Genomic DNA, 18,881 nt, shown 5'->3' on the forward strand with positions numbered 1-18,881 from the left:
TTCAGATTCTAGTTATGCCATTTACCAGCTATCTGAATTCAGACATGCCATTTAAATTCTCTGAATCTCTTGCACTTATTAATATAATTCGAATCTTGAGTGTCCCCTAAAGACCTATGGGTAGTGGCCTTGGATCTTAATTGGTTTGGGATCTCCCTGAATAGAGACAGTGGTTCTAAAACTTTGTACCCAACTGCTGTAGTATGGATCTTGAATGTCCCCAATGGTCCATGTGCTAAAGGGTTGGGCCCCAGCCTGGCTCTATTGGGAGATGGTGGAAATTTTAAAAGTTGAGCCCTAGTTGGGGGTTTTAATTCATTGGAGGCATACCCTTGAAGGTTTTCTCTTTCCCTCTTTTGTTTCTTGGCCACAAGGGGAATGACTTTGTTCCACCATCTGTTACTGCTACCCACTATGATTGCTGCCTTGCCACCGTGATTAGGGCCCAGTGATCATGAACTGAAAGCTCCAAAATTTGGGGGCCACAGTGAACTTTTCTCTTTATAAGTCGATTATCTCAGGTATTTGTTTCAATAATGGAAAGCTGACAAACACACTTATCTATATAACTGAATGGTTAATGGCATTAAAAGCTGTGGAATCTAGGTTCTGTTCAACAAAAATATAGAAGTCCATGAAAATAGAGGATGTAGCTAACATTGCCATCCAAGTAGAATGTTTTATACTATATATTACTTGGTTTGCCTAACCACCAGTATAAATGTTATAGAGAGATACAAATGATTTTATCAATGTGGTCAAATATATCTTGTTCTACACTGGTGGCCATGTGGTATATTATAATTGACATATGGCTTAATGTTCAGACATCTGCTTTTGATATTAACTAATTTGGGTGTTCATCCAGCTTTTCAATGAACTTGTACATGCCACTAAAATTTATTGAGCTGAGTTTCCATATAAAAATGGGGGGATAGTTAATGGATAACCTACCTCACAGGGTTAGAGTCAAAACAAGGTAACATGTATAAAAGTGCTTTGTAAAAAGCAATTTTCCAACTAAGTATCAGATGATGGAATATGAGATAAAAGTGATTTTTAAAGTACATGTTTTAGACCATCAGGAAGGGGGAAAAATCTTGGCAACTGTAAACTGAAAATATAATATTTAATTTAGAAGTAGGAAACATTCCATAAATCTTTGTTTTAAAACTTTTTACTTTCTTCTACTTTGTGTGGTATGCATAGTGCTCTCATTGCAACATGTTTAGAAAGTTGTAAGAGGGAGACTGATCAAAAAATACATTAACAGATTTGGAAGGGGGTGGATATAAAGTTAGAATTTCTGAGTCATGAAAACATCAGATAGCACTTCCAGAAAGGTGTAACTTTATTTAAAACCGAGCTGCTGTGAATTCCATCATGCTGCAGACACCTCTGAATCAACAATCCCTGTTGGCAAATTGTTATGCTGACAAATTTCTCACATAGACTGAAAATTTCCATTTTGTAAACAAGTAAGTGGGTTCTTGATGGTCTAGCTCATACCCCAAGCTGGAACTTTGAGAAGTGGATTCTTGGCTTGAGTGACCGTGTATCATTTATTTCTCACATTAGCAAAGCTGATTCAAATATTTGTCACCCAAATCAGAGAGCCACTAGGAGCATGAATGTAATATTATGTCTGATATTCCTCCTCAAGTTTGGGAAACATAAACATCACATCACTGGCTTCATTGGCTCCATTCCCTGAGATAGATAGAGTGGGATAGTGTTAATATTGCTTTCTTCATAATGCTAGGGACTCTACTTAAAAACCGCCCCACCCACAATAGCACAAACACAAAACAGTGATCCATAATTTTCCATGCCAAGATGTTTGATGTACACAAATATGAGTATACATGCAGGCAAACACAGACTGGGTGATGGGTCTTCCTTCTGCTGGGTCAGAGTCACTCACAGAAGCCCTGGTTGTGTGGTTTTTGATCACCATCCCCATCACATAAGCATGAGGAATTGGACACAACACAGCTCGTGGCTGGAAGAAAAATCACCAGGAGTCACAGGAGAAGTAGGTGAGGTCTATTTGCACACTCCAGACTGGAACAAAAAGTGCACATCTGTCACAAAAAGATGACTTATATGCATACAGAAGACATACAAGGGATAGCAGTACCCAAGAAGGGATATCAGACTGGGAAGTAGGAGATGCTGGGCCCAGACCCTGGATGCAGGGGAAATGAATGAGATACCAATGAAAGCTGAATATAGTGTCTGGCACACAGGGCACGCTCCCTACACCTATGTTATCTGCCAACTGGGGATGGGTGAGAGAACTGAGAGGGCAATGCTGCTCATGGCACGAGCATGGTCCCAGGCCCACTGTTCATGTACTTTTGTATTCCCATTTCTAGGTGCTTCCAATCCTCCAGCTCACTTCTAGGATGGCATGGATGTCCCTTTGGTCTCAGAAGGAAAAGAAAAAAAAAAAAAAAAACAGGGACAGAGGAAAATGAGGACTTTGGAAGAGTCTAGTCCTATGTGAATATGTGGACATTGTCCTCTTGTATCTAGAGAGCAGAAGTAATGACCAGCCTTTCATATCTGTAGACACAGGCCGGAGCAGCCATTGTCAAGTTTCCTGGAGATGTCAGCCAGAGCCAGACACAGGCAAAACTAGAAAAGTGAGCTATTATATTGCAAAGAGCACTAGGGCAGGGCCATTAATACCTGGATCCTGGCTCTACCATTAATTAGTTATGTGACCTTGCACTGTTTAGAGCCTTGGTTTTCTCATGCACAAAACATAACAGCACTTCCAATATTTGCTGAAAAGGAGAAATTGTTTGTGTAACATTTTAGCCTACAAAAATGAAGTAGGCAACACAATCAGGGCCAGCCTTCTATAGTTATGCTTCCCTCTCTCCTTTCTATCCAGTGAACCATCAATTAATTGATTCATCAACTTGGGAAATCATAATACAGCCTTACTACCATGGTAGATCCCTTCCCTTATGACATTTTCATGCAAAGAAATAAATCTCTCTAGCTTTAAGATATCAGAGCCTAACAAGAGACACAGTGAAAGAATACAGGGGTAGATTGTGTGTGAGGGAGAGGTGGGCGATCAGGCATCTTTAGCTGGAAACTTCCCTGATACCCCAAAGACAACTGCCTGCTCTACCTTCTAAGTCTGCCTGCGCAGACAGTCTTTCAAAGTACAGCCCCAGAGACAATACAATATGAAATCCTCCCTCCTCTGCAGCCTTGGTCTGCAGTGACACTGGCAGATGCTAAACTTCCTCCTGTCTAGAACAGTTAATTAGGTTACAAAGGCTGCCAAAAATCCCAAAGTCATCTGAAGAAAATGCAACACTTGGAGATCTGAAACAAAGGTCAGAAGACACAAATATTAATCCCACTTTTAGAAGAGAGAAATAAGTGTAGGGATAGAGAAAAGAATTCAGGCAGGTCCTATACAATCTGGCAACTTCTTATCAATCTTTTATAAACACTGTCCAGATCAGGCATAATGTGGTTCTAGCTCCTTTCCTCTGTAATAGATACTGTGTCTTCATAAAAGCTGATACTGTAATAGACACTGTATATTCATAACTCATTCCAGAGCTCTCAGTCCATACCTATGGGACATCATGAGATCTCTAGATACCATTCCTGCTGGAAAACAGACCCACCTGGGAATAATGAGTTTGGAATAGGGAAGAAGATAATTTGCTAAAATGAATTGATTGAATAAGTAGCTGACTATGTTCAGGGTTTCTTCGTTAATTGCATCAGATTATCACAAAGTAAGAACGGCTGTCTGTCCCCAGGTTCTCAGGCATAGAAAGGCAGCCTTAAAAACCAGGAGACCCAGTTCTTCCAAAGAGGTGTTGTTGGGTGTGGGGTGGGCTAACAAAATAAGCAGCAGTACATAGGACTTCACTGCCACCAGCAGGGCCCAGAGGAAGTGCAGGCCTGTAAGATGCCAGGGCCTGCCTAAAACAGGAGCCCTCAGGTGAGAAGCTAAAACGTGCAGCTGAGTTGTTGTCCCCCTCTACCCACCCACCCTGTCCCCCGTCTTGAAGATTTAAGAAAGGCCCCTCTTTCTTCATAGAAGACAAGTGTTTCTGCCCAAGGCTCAGTATGAAGGATTTCGAGGCCAGACTCCAATTGTTAAGGCTCCAAACACTTCCTTTACCCTCCCACCACATCACAGTCTCATTTTTATTATACAAGGCTCTCCTCCCTCTTCTAGTTCATGCATGATATCAGTGGGCACATTGTCCAGGGACCACTTTTGTATCTGGGTCTCTGTATATCTCATGTCACTTGGGACGTGGACCAGACCCCGCGCTGTCCACCTCCAGCCCAGACCAAAGGGCAGTCCGGTGTCTCCTGGATCAGAATCAGGTGCAGCGGACCTACCAGTTGTTCAGATCTGGGAAAGCAGCTGAAGCTCATACAGGAAACCGCGGCTTCAGGCCAACTCTGATTTCTCACACACTTGCCCAGTCTGCCACCACCTGCACTTTTACGTGCTCCAGTGAGGGGCGGCGGGAGCCTGCCGCTCCCGGGAACCGCAGCCGCCACCCAGGCCCAAGCCCGCACTGGACGGCTCGGGGCTTCCAGCATCCTTGCTGCTGACCGGCCTTAAAGCTGGTAGGCGAGCAGAACGGCCTGAGAAAGTGCCGCGGTGGGAGCAGGAAGAATCCCTGGGAGCAACTGAGGTCTCGGCAAAGGTCCCCGTGGAGATCCGCGCCCAGAAGGGGTCCGCGACCACGCGGCGAGGAGCACGTGAGCATCGCAGCTTGGCTATAAAATCCGCCGCTCGGAGGAGCGCGGGGAGCGCGTGCCGCGGCCAAACGCGTCCACCTGAGCCAGCAAGTCAAGGGGAAGGCGATCCTCTCCAGGACGTTCAAAGGTCTAGAGACTTGGTGCTGCGGACCCTCGAGGTCTGGTCTCGGGTGCGTGCATCGAACTTTGATGCTGGGCTCCCTGTATTCCTGCGAAGGCGCACAGACGCCCGCACGCGTAGATTCCCAAAAATACCCAGGGTTCGTTTGACCTTTAGGAGAGTTGGAGGGGGAATAACAGGACTCTCTGGCTGATTGATTTCTTGCCCTCCAGCAAGGAGGCAGCCTCCAGTACTAGCGTTTGTGCTCGCAAGAGCTCAGGAGGCCTCTGGGGAGCCCCGAGATAGCGCGTCCAAGACCCGGCCACCTTTTAAACTGTAGTTATTTCTGCGCTGCGCAAAAGGCGGGTTCCGACCAACTCGGGACACCTTTCCTTAAAGTTTGATCTGTTCTCTTCGCCCGCCCAATCCCCGCCGCCTGGCGGCCCCCTCCTCCCAAGGAGGGCGCGGGTGGGGAGATGGCCGCTGGCTCTCCCCAGCGCAAACGGGCGCTGTGCGCGTAGCCGCCGCCACGCTGACCTCCAGCTCCCGCCGGCTGCTAAGCTGAGTCCTGGCAGCGAGAGAAGGCAGTCGCCCGGAGGGGCTGAAGGCGGCGACGACTGGGGCCCTAGGGTCTATATGGCCGCTCCCTGCGGGCGGGTGGTGTGTGCCACGGAGCTCGCCCACAGCGCCTCGGGCTCAGAGCCGCTCTGAGCCTCGCCGCCTGCGGACATCGACAAAGCCGCTTCCCGGAGCCGCAGGCAGGAACCCGAGGAGCAGGAGGTGGTGGCGGCCGTTCCTCCCAGAGGGCGATGTGGCCGGCCGGCGCGGGCACCAAGCTGCCCTGTCCCCGCGACTCTGCACTCCGGCGGGCGGCTTTCTCCGGAAACCTCACGGCCCTGCCTTCTCACCTAGTGCCCGCGGGCCGAAGCGTCCGGGTTTTCATCAGCGCCAACCCTGAAGGTAAGACTCTAGTTCGGGTTTGTAGCTCAGACTGTCTGCGGGTCCCCAGGCGGTAACCAAAGAGTGTGCGGTTGCACAGCCTGGTGCACTGAGCGTCCCCTGAGCTCCCTTCCTCCAGCCAAAGCCGAGGCAGACCTGAGCGCGTGGGAATTTAATTCGAAATTTTTTTTTTCTCCTTTCACTCATCAGCTCCCCTGTAGACTTCTCTTAGAACACCTTTACTTTTCCCCGGGTCGAGCTAAGAAACAGTCGAGGCATTAGGGGGTGCCTTCGACACCACCCCTTACCCCTTTCTTTTAGCGGTTTCTTCTCCGAGGTTATCGCAAACGCAAATAGTAGCTGTTCTGGTTCTGGGCTCCGCGGGGTTCCTGAATGGGAGCTTTGCCACTTGTCCTGACCGAGGAGAGAGGGGGTTGAGATTACTGTAAACTCGGTGGTCAGATCCCTGCTCATCACTACCTTTCAGTTCTCAGTGTTGAATGTTAATTTTGGTTGCAGTGGTGGGGCGGGCAGGAAGGACGCATTTGACTGGGGCTGGATAAAACTGAAGGAATTGTTCTTTTTTTAGGAGGAAAAAAGTTTGATTATAAAAAGAGTTATCTGGACTCGAGTATGAGAGATTTCAAGAATTTAACCTTTTTGAAGCCGGGTATGGTGATTCACTCCTGTAATCCCAAGCGACTCAGGAGGCTGGAGCAGGAAACCCTGTCTCAAAAAAGTCTGGGGATGTAGCTCAGTGGTAAAGCGCACCTGGAGTCAATCCCCACCACCGCAAAAACGGGGGACGGGGGGGTAACCTTTTCATACTCTTCAGAAGCCTTGGGTCTTATAAAGTTTTTTTTAAAAAAAGTTTGCATTCAAACTACTGTTGGATGGGATCCTCATTTGAAAGGTCAAGTCTCTGTTTGTGAAAAGCATCCAAAGAGGACCAAGAAAAGTAACTTTCTGGAAAATAATAGCGCCCCCCCCCCAAAAAAAAGCACTATTGGAAGTTTCAAGTAAACTCATAATAAAGGAATGGGAAAGAATCGCATTGGTAACACTCATAATAGACTGTATACTTTTAAGGGAGGCTGTGATGTCCTTTCATTGAGTTTACAACTTCCTCTCACAAAATTTAGGGCTTTGGGTACACTTAAGGAATCATTCTATGTCAAATAGGTCTTCCAGGGTTTTTACCTACATCTGGATTAAATACCCATGAAGACATACAGGCTGATTTAAGAAAACCTGCAAGTTGTTTTCAGAGTTTTAAAAAACATTTTTAGCAATATTTTAAAAGTGTTTGAGAGAATTATGTTAGAAAACATTTGTTCTTAAATTTTCAATTTTCCTGAGCTTAAAAAAAAATGTTTTTGGGGAGTGGTTAAATCTGCTAATGTGAAGCCAGCCAAATCGTTGCATTTTTCTCTTAAACTGCTTCTAAAATAGTGAAAATTTTGTGAATACCAGCCGTTTTTTTTTTTTTTTTTTTGCTTAAAATATGCAATTTCTATGATTAAAATGATAATGGACTTTTATTGTTACATTAACTTTAAAAATTCAGTATTAAGCTTATTTTCCTTACCAGTCTTCTGATTCCTAGTTTCTTAAAATTAAAGCTTTAGCATATAACAATTCTAGGAAAGTAAACAGGAGGGAGGTGCCAAAGTCTTTTCATTACTGTTTTTTTTTTTTTTTTTTTTTTCCTGGACAGCTTTAGTACTGATCGGAAAAGACCAGAAATGTGAAGCTTTCCTGGGAAGTTTGAATAGGTGAAGGGCCTCAAATTTTATCCACATAATCGAGCCAGGGGCATATTGAAATAAAAAGACAGAGATGGGCATTTTTAATATTGTGAACATAAAGCCTTAAAATCTTTGTAAATGCTCCATCAGAGGCAGCACTTGCTGTAGGATCTTTATGGAAGCAATTTAGCAAGCAAGCAAATGGTTGTATATTGGTACGATCCAATATTAGATCCTTGGCCAATACTGAAGAGCCTCTCCACTGTCAAATTAAGACAAAGGGCATTATCTCATGCTTCCCAATACAGGCAGAAATCCAATTTATGTTCTAAATAAAAGCTACTTTGTGTTGAAGCCACAGCAATACTTTCAGAATCAAGCAAGATTCTTCCTTAGATTATTGCTTTTAATAGATATTGCTTTACAAGGCTCATATAGAATTTCCCCATCTACAATGAAGGTGATACATGTCCTCGGAATGAAAAAAATAATTTCCGGTATAACAGCTCATTCAATATTTTAATTTTGTTTTCTATCCTCAAACAGCCCCCTGAGTATGGTGAACTTAGAGGTGTTTTCTCTGTCCTACAGATGACAAAACTAAGGCTGTATCAAGTCAAGCTGCTTTCCTGAATTAATATAGCAGGGTGAAATAGGGAAGAACCTGTAGAACCCTCAAAAACACCTGTCTTGGTGCTCTTTGGTCAGACCCTGTAAATATCTTACACCCACATGGAAAGAGAACAAGCCAGATGTGGTGGATCAGTGCTGCCCAACATCTTCTGGCTGTCAGGCTGCAAGAGTATGAGTAGCTGGAAAGGAACATGACTTTCTGACTGTGTGTGCTCCCACTGAGAGGTAGCCATAGAGGCATTTAAGGAATGGACATATTCCTGTCCAAAAATATATTGGCATCTGACCAGTACTCACCACATGGAAGATGCTGAAGTCAGACCTGTGTGGGAGGCAATAGTATTTTCTCAGATTTGCTTAAATGGGTGGGCATTGGACTTCATCGAGTCCAACTTCCCATCCAACATGGGAATCCCATCTGTGGTATTTTATTAATCCTTGGAGGTTATCTAGTCATTTAGCCACTTGCTGCCAGGACAGCACTTACACCTTCTTGGGACAATGATATTAAAATACATAAATTCTTTAAGAGATAAAACTAAATTGTGAATGCAAATGGAGAAGAACCCTTCCTATTGCTGGAGTTCTGAGGGCCCTTCCCCCCTTCCCTACCTCTATTCTAAGCTAATTTTGAGTGAACTGTTAACACGGAAGAAAAACTAAAATATTGCTTTTTACCTGATAAATACTGGTGCTGGTCCATAATTTCCTTATCTGTGAAGCCCTAGGTCAGAGATGATTTTGGAACCCCCTATCTCTCTTTCTAAGGAAAATTCTCATATAATGTTTAAAATGTAGGGGGGGCTGGGTTAGTATCCTATATCAAATGTGTCTGAAGGGAAACATGACTTCACTGTGATCAGTGTTGTACAGAACATCCCATAATTCTGGAAATGCTTTTATTGATTTGATGGCATTAGTCACATGGCTATTGTACGTTGACTGATATGACTAAGAATCTGAATATTGAATTTTAATTTTAATTAGTTTAAACTTGAATATGCATAGAACAACTAGTAGCCATTTATCGGTCAGCAAACCTCTAAGTGGATAAAGCTTATAAGTGACTTCATGTCAGCTAAGGTCGGGTTTGGCTACCAGTTACTTCAGTGGCTTCAGGTTTTGCTGTCAGAAACCTCTCAAAGCTTTAGGGATTTTGGAATTACAGGTAAGTGGTATGGGCCTGCATTGAAGAGTGTGGTTTTAACTCCATGCCAGTGAGTTTACCAGTATTGAACCCCAGAATGACACAGACTTAGTCCTACACACTATCAGCAATCCATAGGACACACACCATCTGCTCCTACCTGTGGACAGAGTCAGACCTTTTAACTTCCAGATGTGGAGCAGCAAAGAAGAATGGCAAGTTTCCTTGCACAAGAGAAAGGCCTGAGCTATTGTGCTCAGATTTATCTTTCACCTGCAGCCATCAGATGGAGTCACTTCTCCCCTGCAGAGTAGATGATGGCCTTATCTGTCTGGTGCTCCTATACCAGCGCACCTTCCTGGCATCTGGAGAGAAAAATCCCCCAACGTTTATCTTTATGCATTTTTCAGTCCACTCAGATTTCCGCATTCACACCTCTGAGAGTTATGCACTCTAGTCCCCAGTATTGATGTCCAGATGTTCAGCCTGTTCCACTTAAGTTTATTTTGTTAGCTTGACTTTGCATCTCCAAGGCTCTTTCCTTGCCCTTGGGGTCTGATCAGGCTTGAGCTCCATTTTGATGGAAGCCACAGTGAAGATGACCTGTTTCCCCTTCATATGTGTATGTGGGTTTAGTGACTGCAACCAGCAGCTGTTGACTTTTGTTTGGATTCCTAGACAAGAGGCAGAAAGACCTGAATTCATATGAAACCTATCAGTATTCTTGCCTTTCCTAATATCATAATTATTTCCATGAGTCCCTGATTTTTTTCATTCTTTGTAAGTATTCAAAAAAACAGCAAAATAATATATAGATATATGTGTATTCACAGGGTCATTTTGATATCCCAAGAGTAGCTTTAAAAGTGGAATCGTAAGAGAATATAACAAGTTACTATTTATGGTAGGTGTGCGTAGGACACTTATAATAAATGAGTTCTAAAATTCTACTTGTATCTTCGAAGTTCTTAAGCAGACATTTACATAGGAGAAAGTATTAGACACAAGTATAGGCTTTGGAACCAGTTTTCTTGGTTTTGATGCATCATGCCATTATTGAATGCATTATTTCTTCAGCAAGTTGTTTAACCTCTTTGTTCTTGGGTTCCTGATTTGTGAAAGAGGACAATAGTAGCATCTGCCTCTCAGGGTAGTAAGTAGATTCAGCTAATAGTTGTAAAATACTTAGAATAATGCTAGGCACATGGTAGGTATTAAATGTTTGCCTCTTGTAGCATAATCTTTATTTTCCACTAATATCCAGATACCATGTAGGAGTGTTAATGCAAACATAAATAAGGCATTCTTACTATCTAGAAATGTATTCTATGGAGGTATAACTGTTGTAACTCAGTAGTAAAACAAAACCCATTCTAGATCTTTCACAAATTTGGGTGCCTCCAAAAATCATTGTAAGGATTGTAAGAACAAAAGTCGGGCACCACTAGGAATTTAGGTCACACTGCAAATGCTGCCACCCAGAGGGCAGGAAGCTGTATAAGCTGCTGCCAGTATCACAGTGCCCCTGGGTAATGGGCAGCTGGCATCCTCTACAAAACACTTCTGCTGCAACCCACCTCGGCCACCACGACTAGTGGCAGAAGATTGTCTGGGTTCCCTTCCTCCAGCCTTATGTCATTGCATCTCTTTGACAGAACCAGAATTGCATTTGGAACCTGGCAACAAGCAAGTCTAGGACTTTCTAGGCTTCCAGCCTCTGTACTGCCAAGGAAGAGTGGGTGGAAAGGGTAAAGGTTACTCCACATGGAAACGCAGCACCTTGCCCAGGAGGAAACGGGCACCATCACTCCTTCAGTCAGTGTTCATAAAGCACCATCTGTTTGCAGAATACACACACACACTCTTGATACCCCAAGAACATCTTTAAAAAGTAAAAGTCTTAAAAGAGAATATACCAAGTTGATTTTTTATGGTAAATGGTTCCTAGAGCTTAGAATATAGCAATAAACAAAACAGACCAGGTCTCTGGTCTTACAGAGTTTGCATAAATAACATAATACACGCACTGAGTGTTGTGCTAAAGGTACGAGCAGAGCATTCAAGGAGCCCCAAGGAGAATTACATAAGCCAGCTCCAGGGATCATAGGGAAGAGTTGGGAGGGTTCCCTCCATGAACAGAGCCAGGGCGTGGAAACCATTCTACCTGATAATCAAGTAGGCAAAGTGATGATGAGATCTCCGCAGGGAACAGAAAAAAATACCGTCTTTATTCAGTAAACAACTTTTATCTCTGAATAAGAACAGAATGAATATCTTGAGATGACACTTAAAAGCATGACTTTGACCACACAGGCACACTATGTCCAAATAGATTGTGGCTTTATGGTTTAATAAGCCAATAAAAGATCACCTGTGGATGTTTAAAATTGTTGTTACACCATAGGAATGACACCATTTGCCACTTCAAAAGCTGTCTTCAGGTTTCTATTTCATTTCTGTTTCAGTTGCCCACTGCTTTATCAACCCACTTTAAAACTAAATGGCTCAAAACAATAATTTATCATTTCTCATAATTCTGTGGTTGGGAACGAGGCAAGGTTTGGCTGAGTGGCTCTTCAGTTCCACAGGATGTTGAATGGGGTCACATGCTACACTGTCTGGCTAAACATATGCCTGATTGGTCCCTTCTTCACTCGGGCACTTCAGTGACTCTCCATGCAGTGTCTGTCTGTCTTTCTCTACCCCTTATCCAAATTTTCTCTCATTTTTCAGGACTCCATTCCAAGATTCGTTGTATAGGATTTTGTTTTGTCCAAGAAAGGAAATGGTAGGTTCAAGGTGCAGAAAACTAGACCCCACTTCTTAATGTGAGGCAAGGTATATGCATACAGGGAAGGGAAGGATTCATGGTGGCCAACTTTCAAAATTATCACCACAACTCCAAAGTCATGTTGATTAATTTCTCTGACCTTCCTTCTTCATAGTTAAACAAGATATGATGCAGAAAAAGCATATAATCTAATGGCCTGTGCACAGTAAGCTTTCAATAAGTGTGTTCATTGTTATTACTACAGCATTGGATATTGAGCAGAAACTCGGTGAACAGCACCCTTTTTCTAGCAAGTTCCTAACTGGTTGAAAATTAGTGTCTAAAAACAGACCAAAGAGTTTGTAGATACAAGATCAACATATCACCATTATTTATGGGAGATCATTTTATGCTTCCTAATACTAAATAGCAAAAGCCCATATTTTTCCATGTACTCACTAGCAGTGGGAACCTCCAAAGACACCATAAAACAGCCTGGAGGAAAGAGCAATCCCCAAGGGCAAGGAGTGAGCTTTCCTGGTTTATTCTTCTAGGTTTTCCACTTCTGGGAAGGGTAAGTGAGGTGGTAAAGAGAGACCAATAAGACTCTTGGCTTCAGAAGAACCCTTTAGATAACGGAAGAAGATACCCTCCACTAACTAGATTACTCACTTATTTTTAACCCTTGTACACAAAGCCTTTCAATACTCAAGACATGTCATTTAAATTAGATAAATGTATTGAATAGTGCAAATTACATTGCAATAAGATATCTAATGGAAGACAATGAGCTCTAATGTATGAAAGATAATAACCTAGGAACTATATACAAATATCAGTCAGAATATTTTTGAAAGTAAGTACTTAGCATGGCCTCTGGAACAGTCATTTTATGTCTCCAGAAATGAGTTGTTTAAACCATGAAGTTTGGAGGTAGACTGATAGGTAGCAATAGATAACTGAAAACAAAGTAGGTTAAGAATTCACAAACACTTTTTTGTTTTTGTTTTGTTTTCTTGTACCAGATATTGAACCCAGGGGTGCTTAAACACTGAGCCTCATCCCTGGCCCTTTTTTAAAAAACGTTATTTTGAGACAAGATCTCACTAAGTTGCTGAGGCTGGCTTTGAACTTGTGATCCTCCTGTCTCGGCCCCCCAAGTCACTGGGATTGCAGGTGTATACCACCATACGTGGCTCACAAACACTTTAAAAACAGCAGAGGAGCAAAGTCCTACAGAGCAACAGGAAGTAATTGAATTTGATAAAGTAAGCCTAAGTTGCATTCTTATAAATCAGATTAGGCACATGAACATTTATTGAAATACTAAAATTAATCCATTTTGTTTAGAATTTCTGGCAAGAGGGCTGGGGATGTGGCTCAAGCGGTAACGAATTCGCCTGGCATGCGCAGGGCGCTGGGTTCGATCCTCAGCACCACATACAAACAAAGATGTTGTGTCTGCCGAGAACTAAAAAATAAATATTTAAAAACTCTCTCTCTCTCTCTCCCTCTCTCTCTCTTTAAAAAATAAAATAAAATAAAATAAAGATGTGTCCACTGAAAACTGAAAAATAAATATTAAAAAATTCTCTCTCTCCTCTCTCTTCTCTCTCACTCTCTCTCTCTCTCTCGCTCTCTCTCTTAAAAAAAAATTCCTGGCAACTGATCAAACAATATATATTTCACGGAGACAGGAAGAAACATCAAGTAACCAACTTTAACACTCGTAATATTTCATGAATTCAAATTCAAAGCATAGACAGAGGAGCTGTACTACAAGTATTCAGACATTGAAGACTGTTTATAAACTTAGACCAGGTATAATAAACTAGCCAGGCTCTTTTCAACTCAAAATCTTCTTTTAAATGTTGCTACTAGGGCTGGGGCTATAGCTCAGTGGCAGAGCACTTGCCCAGCATATATTAGGCTCTGGGTTCAATCCTTAGCTCAGGTTACCATGGGGCCCAGGGAGTGGGAACAGCACCATTGCACATGGTGTAAGGTGTGCTTCCAACTATGTCAGAGGATTATGCAGGGACTGGACAATAAGAAGCATTATTCAGTACAAATGAGGAATTTAGAATGATAATTTAGAACAATACTTGAAAGATGAGAAACATAGTTGAAGCCAAGATGTTGCAGATGGAAGGAATAATATATGTCCTGGAGTCAGGTATTAGTAGCAGTTTCCTGGAAAACTTTGTAGAGATGGATGTGGGGCCAAGTTCAGGTTTGGTGGAAAGGAGATCAGTTGTTAGTAAAGTCTGTTGTGTATGAGGAATGGTATTTGTCTTGATTTGTGCAGTGTGCTTGTGACTACAAACATTGTGGTATAGAAGGTGGAGTGGTGGAAGCAGCAGAGAAGGAGAAGTCTTTTTTCATTTGGCCAAAGCAGAGAGGACAAATCAAAATACAATGGAAAATTTTGCCCTGAAACTAACTGGTAAGAAATTTCATTGCTTACATGACAGAACTGGTAGAATCACAGCTTCTTAAAGGTAGAAGAATTGAAACTATTAAAAGGACTAGAAATCCGCTTATGTCAAGTAGTACCTGCGTGCCAGTTCGTTGCTAAGCAAAGAGTAACTTCAGCAAAGGATCATACTCAGTCAATGACATTCTATAAAACTTTAATTAAAATGAAAATTCAGGAATTACTAAGGTCATTGTATGATAAGCAGAGAAACTTAGCCAAAGATATAAAGTGATTTTTTTTTTAAAAAAAAATGTTAAGAGCATTGGAAAGAAGACATGAAAATAACTCCTTTTAAAGCACAGGTTCTCCATTCATAGGTCTAAATAATCTGTTGTTTTAGGCCATTTTCTGTTGCTATAATAAATATGGTTTAGATATGAGGTGTCCCCCAAAAGCTTATGTGTGAGACAATGAAAGAATGTTCAGAGGTGAAATGATTGGGTTCTGGGAACCTTGACCATGAACATGGATTAACTGTGTGGTAACTGCAGGAAGGTAGGGTGTGGCAGGAGAAAGTAGGTCCCTGGGGGTCTGACTTTGGGGTTTCTATTTTGTCCCTTGTGAGCACAGCTCACGCTCTGCTACCTCATTGCCGTGTCCTAAACTGCTTTCCTCTGCCATGTCCTTTCACTGTGTTGGTCTGCCTCACCTTGGGCCCAGAGCTATGGAGCGGACCAACCAATGGAACCTCTGAAACTATGAGCCAAAATAAAGTTTTCCTCCTCTCCATTGTTCTTGTCAGGTCTTTTGGTCACAGTGATGAACAAAAGCTGACTAAAACAACATACCCAAGCCTGGTAATTGGTAAGGAAAGGAGGTTTATTTAACTTGCAGTTCTGAAGACCCAGGAGCATAGCACCAGCATCTGCTTGGCTCTGGTGAGGGTCTCCTGGCTGCATCATATGTAGCTGATCTCATTATGGCAGCAGCTTTCATGGGAGGGAGAAATGACAAGCAAAATAGGAAGCCAGAGAAGTAAGGTCTGGCCTGATCTTATACCAACTTGTTCTCGTGGGAACTACATTAATCTGCTGTGAGGGTAGATCCCAACCTCGCACTAGACCCCACCTCCTAAAGGTTCTGCCATCTCTCAACCTCACCAACCTTCCAATGCATTAACCTCTGGGGGACATGCTCAGACCATATCCAAACCACAGCATCTTCATACAGAAGCATATTGCAATAACAATATAAGGAATCTGTAGGTAAATGGAAAAAAAGATTCAGACCTTTTCTCCTCTAAGAAGTTACCATATGGATATTTATCTTTAAAGTAATGGGAGATGGGAGCTTCACAGTCTAAGAAAATCATTGCTGAATAAGAAATCTTAAGGAGTTAAGAGTTTTGTCACATGATTCTCAACGTTTTGGGTACTCCTTCCATGACTTCTTTTGAATTTTGTCCAAGAGAATTCAGAAATGGCATAGCATCAGTTTGGGGGGTAGGCTTTTAGAAGTTGGCCACTTTTACTTTCTGTATTTAGAAATAATTATTCTTAGAATCTGGCCACACCTTGGAGAGACACCTCTGGAGAGGTGCCCAGAGCCAGCACCACCTTGCCCACAGGGAGAATGAACTGTCTTGGAAGTGGACCTCCACCTCCAGGTGAGCTGTCCTGTTGACTGATTCTGCATGATGCAGAGACTGGCTTCCTACCAAACTCAATCCAAATTGCAGGTTCAAGGGGACAATCGTGGTAGTGATGTTAAACCACTGATTTTAGTTTGTCATACAATTAAATAAATGAAATTGGCAAGATAAAACAAATTTTTTGTAGTGTGTACTAGTTTAGAAAAAAGAATTTGGGGGTGAGATCCAGGTTTCCATCCCAAGATTTGTTGTAAACTTGAATAAGATATTTGGTTTCTTCCAGTTTCATTTCTCTTCTGAAAATTGGGGCACTCCTCCCATTAAAAGGTGAGGTCTATGACTTCTCCTCATAAGGCTGTTGTGAAAAAGAAAGGAAATGCTGTATGCAGCACCTAAAACAATGACTGAAAGATAGCCAGGACTCAAACATTATATGTAGGGCTGGGCATGGTGAGGCATGCTGTGATCCAGAGCTGAGGCAGGAGGAGCCCAGACACAGCAGCTCAGTGAAACCCTGCCTCAAAATAAAAAGAGGTGAGGATGTAGCTCAGTGGTTGAGTGCTCCTGGGTTCAGTCTTCAATGTCCCGACACCAAAACAAGATAGGAATTTGTTAATAGCCCTTGAAAATAAGTTTTTTTTTTTAATTAATTTTTATTGTAGGTTATTCAAAACATTACATAGTTCTTGATATATCATATTTCACACTTTGATTCAAGTGGGATATGCGCTCCCATTTTTACCCCACATACAGATTGCAGAATCACATCAGTTGCACAACCATTGATTTACATATTGCCATTCTGGTGTCTGTTGTGGGCTACCATGTCTTGAGAATTACTTGAAAAAAAATTTTCTTTTTTAATCATAGCATGAAAGGGTTCATTTTCCCATTGTGCTTCCTATGTAGTTATGCCTGTTCTCAGAGGAAACTAGATAAAACCACTATTTTTAAAATATTGGCTTAAAGCATAAATATGAAATCAGCCTAAGCTACAAGGTATTAAATTAGTAAGTTACATCTCTAAAAAAGAAGAAACCACTAACTCATTAAAAAAATATATATTATCTGGCCAAGAAAAAAAAAACCCTCTTTTTGAAGTGATAGGTTGCAAGCAGTTCAATAAAGTGAAGTAGAGTTCAATAAAGGGATATTCAAAGAGAATAAAAAGTATTTCCTCCTTTTTAATGTAAAATGTGCTAAACTCTTATATCAGAAGGTATGATTTCTTTCACACATGAAGAATTCATTTAATGTTGCTTTAGGTCTGCACAAGGGTGCATAAATTCCATTTCTCTGGTATCTGTTCATCTTTTAGACTTGAATACACTTTCCTGGCCATAGATATTTCAAAGAGCATGTGGTATCCATGTTTTATGTAGAAAGTTAAAAAAAAATCCACAATTGTATAGGAGTTTCAATGAAAGTCTCATGTATTATTGAAAAATTATTCCAATTGGTTACTATAGTAGAATGACCCAGCTAATTCTTAATGTAAGTTGATTATTCTAATCATATGCTGTACTGATTTTTTAAAAATATTTTTAGATGATAATGAACCTTTATTTTATCCATTTATTTATATATGGAGCTGAGACTTGAACCCAATGCTCACACGTGCTAGGCAAGCGCTGTACCACTGAGCCACAACCCCAGCCCTGTACTGTTTTTTATAAACCCAGATTATAGTGACAAAAGAGCACAGTGTTCCCATTGGGTGGATGTTTGGGAATGGAGGAGGTGGCTCTGTTCTTGGGATAGGCGGATGATAATTTGAATCTGGAGAGGTCACCAGTCATTTGCTCACTGATTCTGCCTTACAAATCTGAGAGGAGAACAGCATGAGGGAGAAGCCATGGCTTCAAGGAATTTTTCAAAGAGAAATGGCTTCACTTGGATCTTGGTGCTACTTGAAAAGGCCTAGAAATTAAAGTAGTCCAGCCCCTCTGGGAGCAGAGGGAGAATGCTCAGTGTGTGCAGGCTGAAGATGCCCCTGGACCTGCTCTCCCATACAAATCCAGGATGCTTATCTGAAGAAAAGGAAACTTGGGGCTTAGCCAAATGCTTTAGTTTTATACGGAGAGTTTAAAAATAATTTGATGCTCTTTCATTGACTTTATAGTTATAGTACAATCTTTTTTGTGTGTTTTTCCATACCTTTTCCTGGTTGGAAAATTAGTCTATCTTCACTGTGTCAAAGGGAGAAAAGGATTTCTCTCTTGTGGGTATCACGAGAAGGACTGCAGTCCCAGCGCGTGCTCTGGAGGCAGCTATGGTGGGTAGGCTCAGGGGTCCTTGGCAACACTCTGCTGACCCCGAAATGTGTGTGTAAATTTCTGTTGCCAGCACCATATGTGCAGAATTCCAGGGCACGAGTTTCATTTGATACAGAGCATCTTTAATCATAGCATCAGAATTCTAGGTTTATCAGCTATGTGACCTGATGAGGCAGGTTCTAGAACCTTGAGTTTCAATCTTCCCATGTGTCAAAAACAACACTGCATGTTTATTTTCTGGAGCTCTGAGGCCTGAATTCTGATTAGTGTATGTGAACCCTACATAAAAGCAAAGCATTGTTCTTTGCTTAAAAATCTCCCAAATATGGCCTGGGCTAGTGGTTCAGTAGCAGAGTGCTTGCCTAGCATGTGTGAGGCACTGGGTTTGATCCTTAGCACCACATATAAATAAATAAAAAATAAAGATACATCAACAA

The 18,881-nt window shown here is 42.0% G+C and overlaps 1 protein-coding gene across 1 annotated transcript in view; it reads left to right on the forward strand.

The window, feature by feature from the left end:
* Positions 1-5,670: 5,670 nt before the first annotated feature.
* The window catches only part of Nwd2 (NACHT and WD repeat domain containing 2), a 151,412-nt gene continuing 138,201 nt past the window's right edge, over positions 5,671-18,881 (forward strand). The window contains exon 1 of the mRNA XM_076865285.2: positions 5,671-5,821. Coding sequence (XP_076721400.2) covers positions 5,671-5,821 — 151 coding nt within the window. The remainder of the gene's footprint in view (positions 5,822-18,881) is intronic.

The sequence above is a fragment of the Callospermophilus lateralis genome, chromosome 8, assembly GCF_048772815.1.
Source record: "Callospermophilus lateralis isolate mCalLat2 chromosome 8, mCalLat2.hap1, whole genome shotgun sequence".
NCBI classification, from domain to species: Eukaryota; Metazoa; Chordata; class Mammalia; order Rodentia; family Sciuridae; genus Callospermophilus; species Callospermophilus lateralis.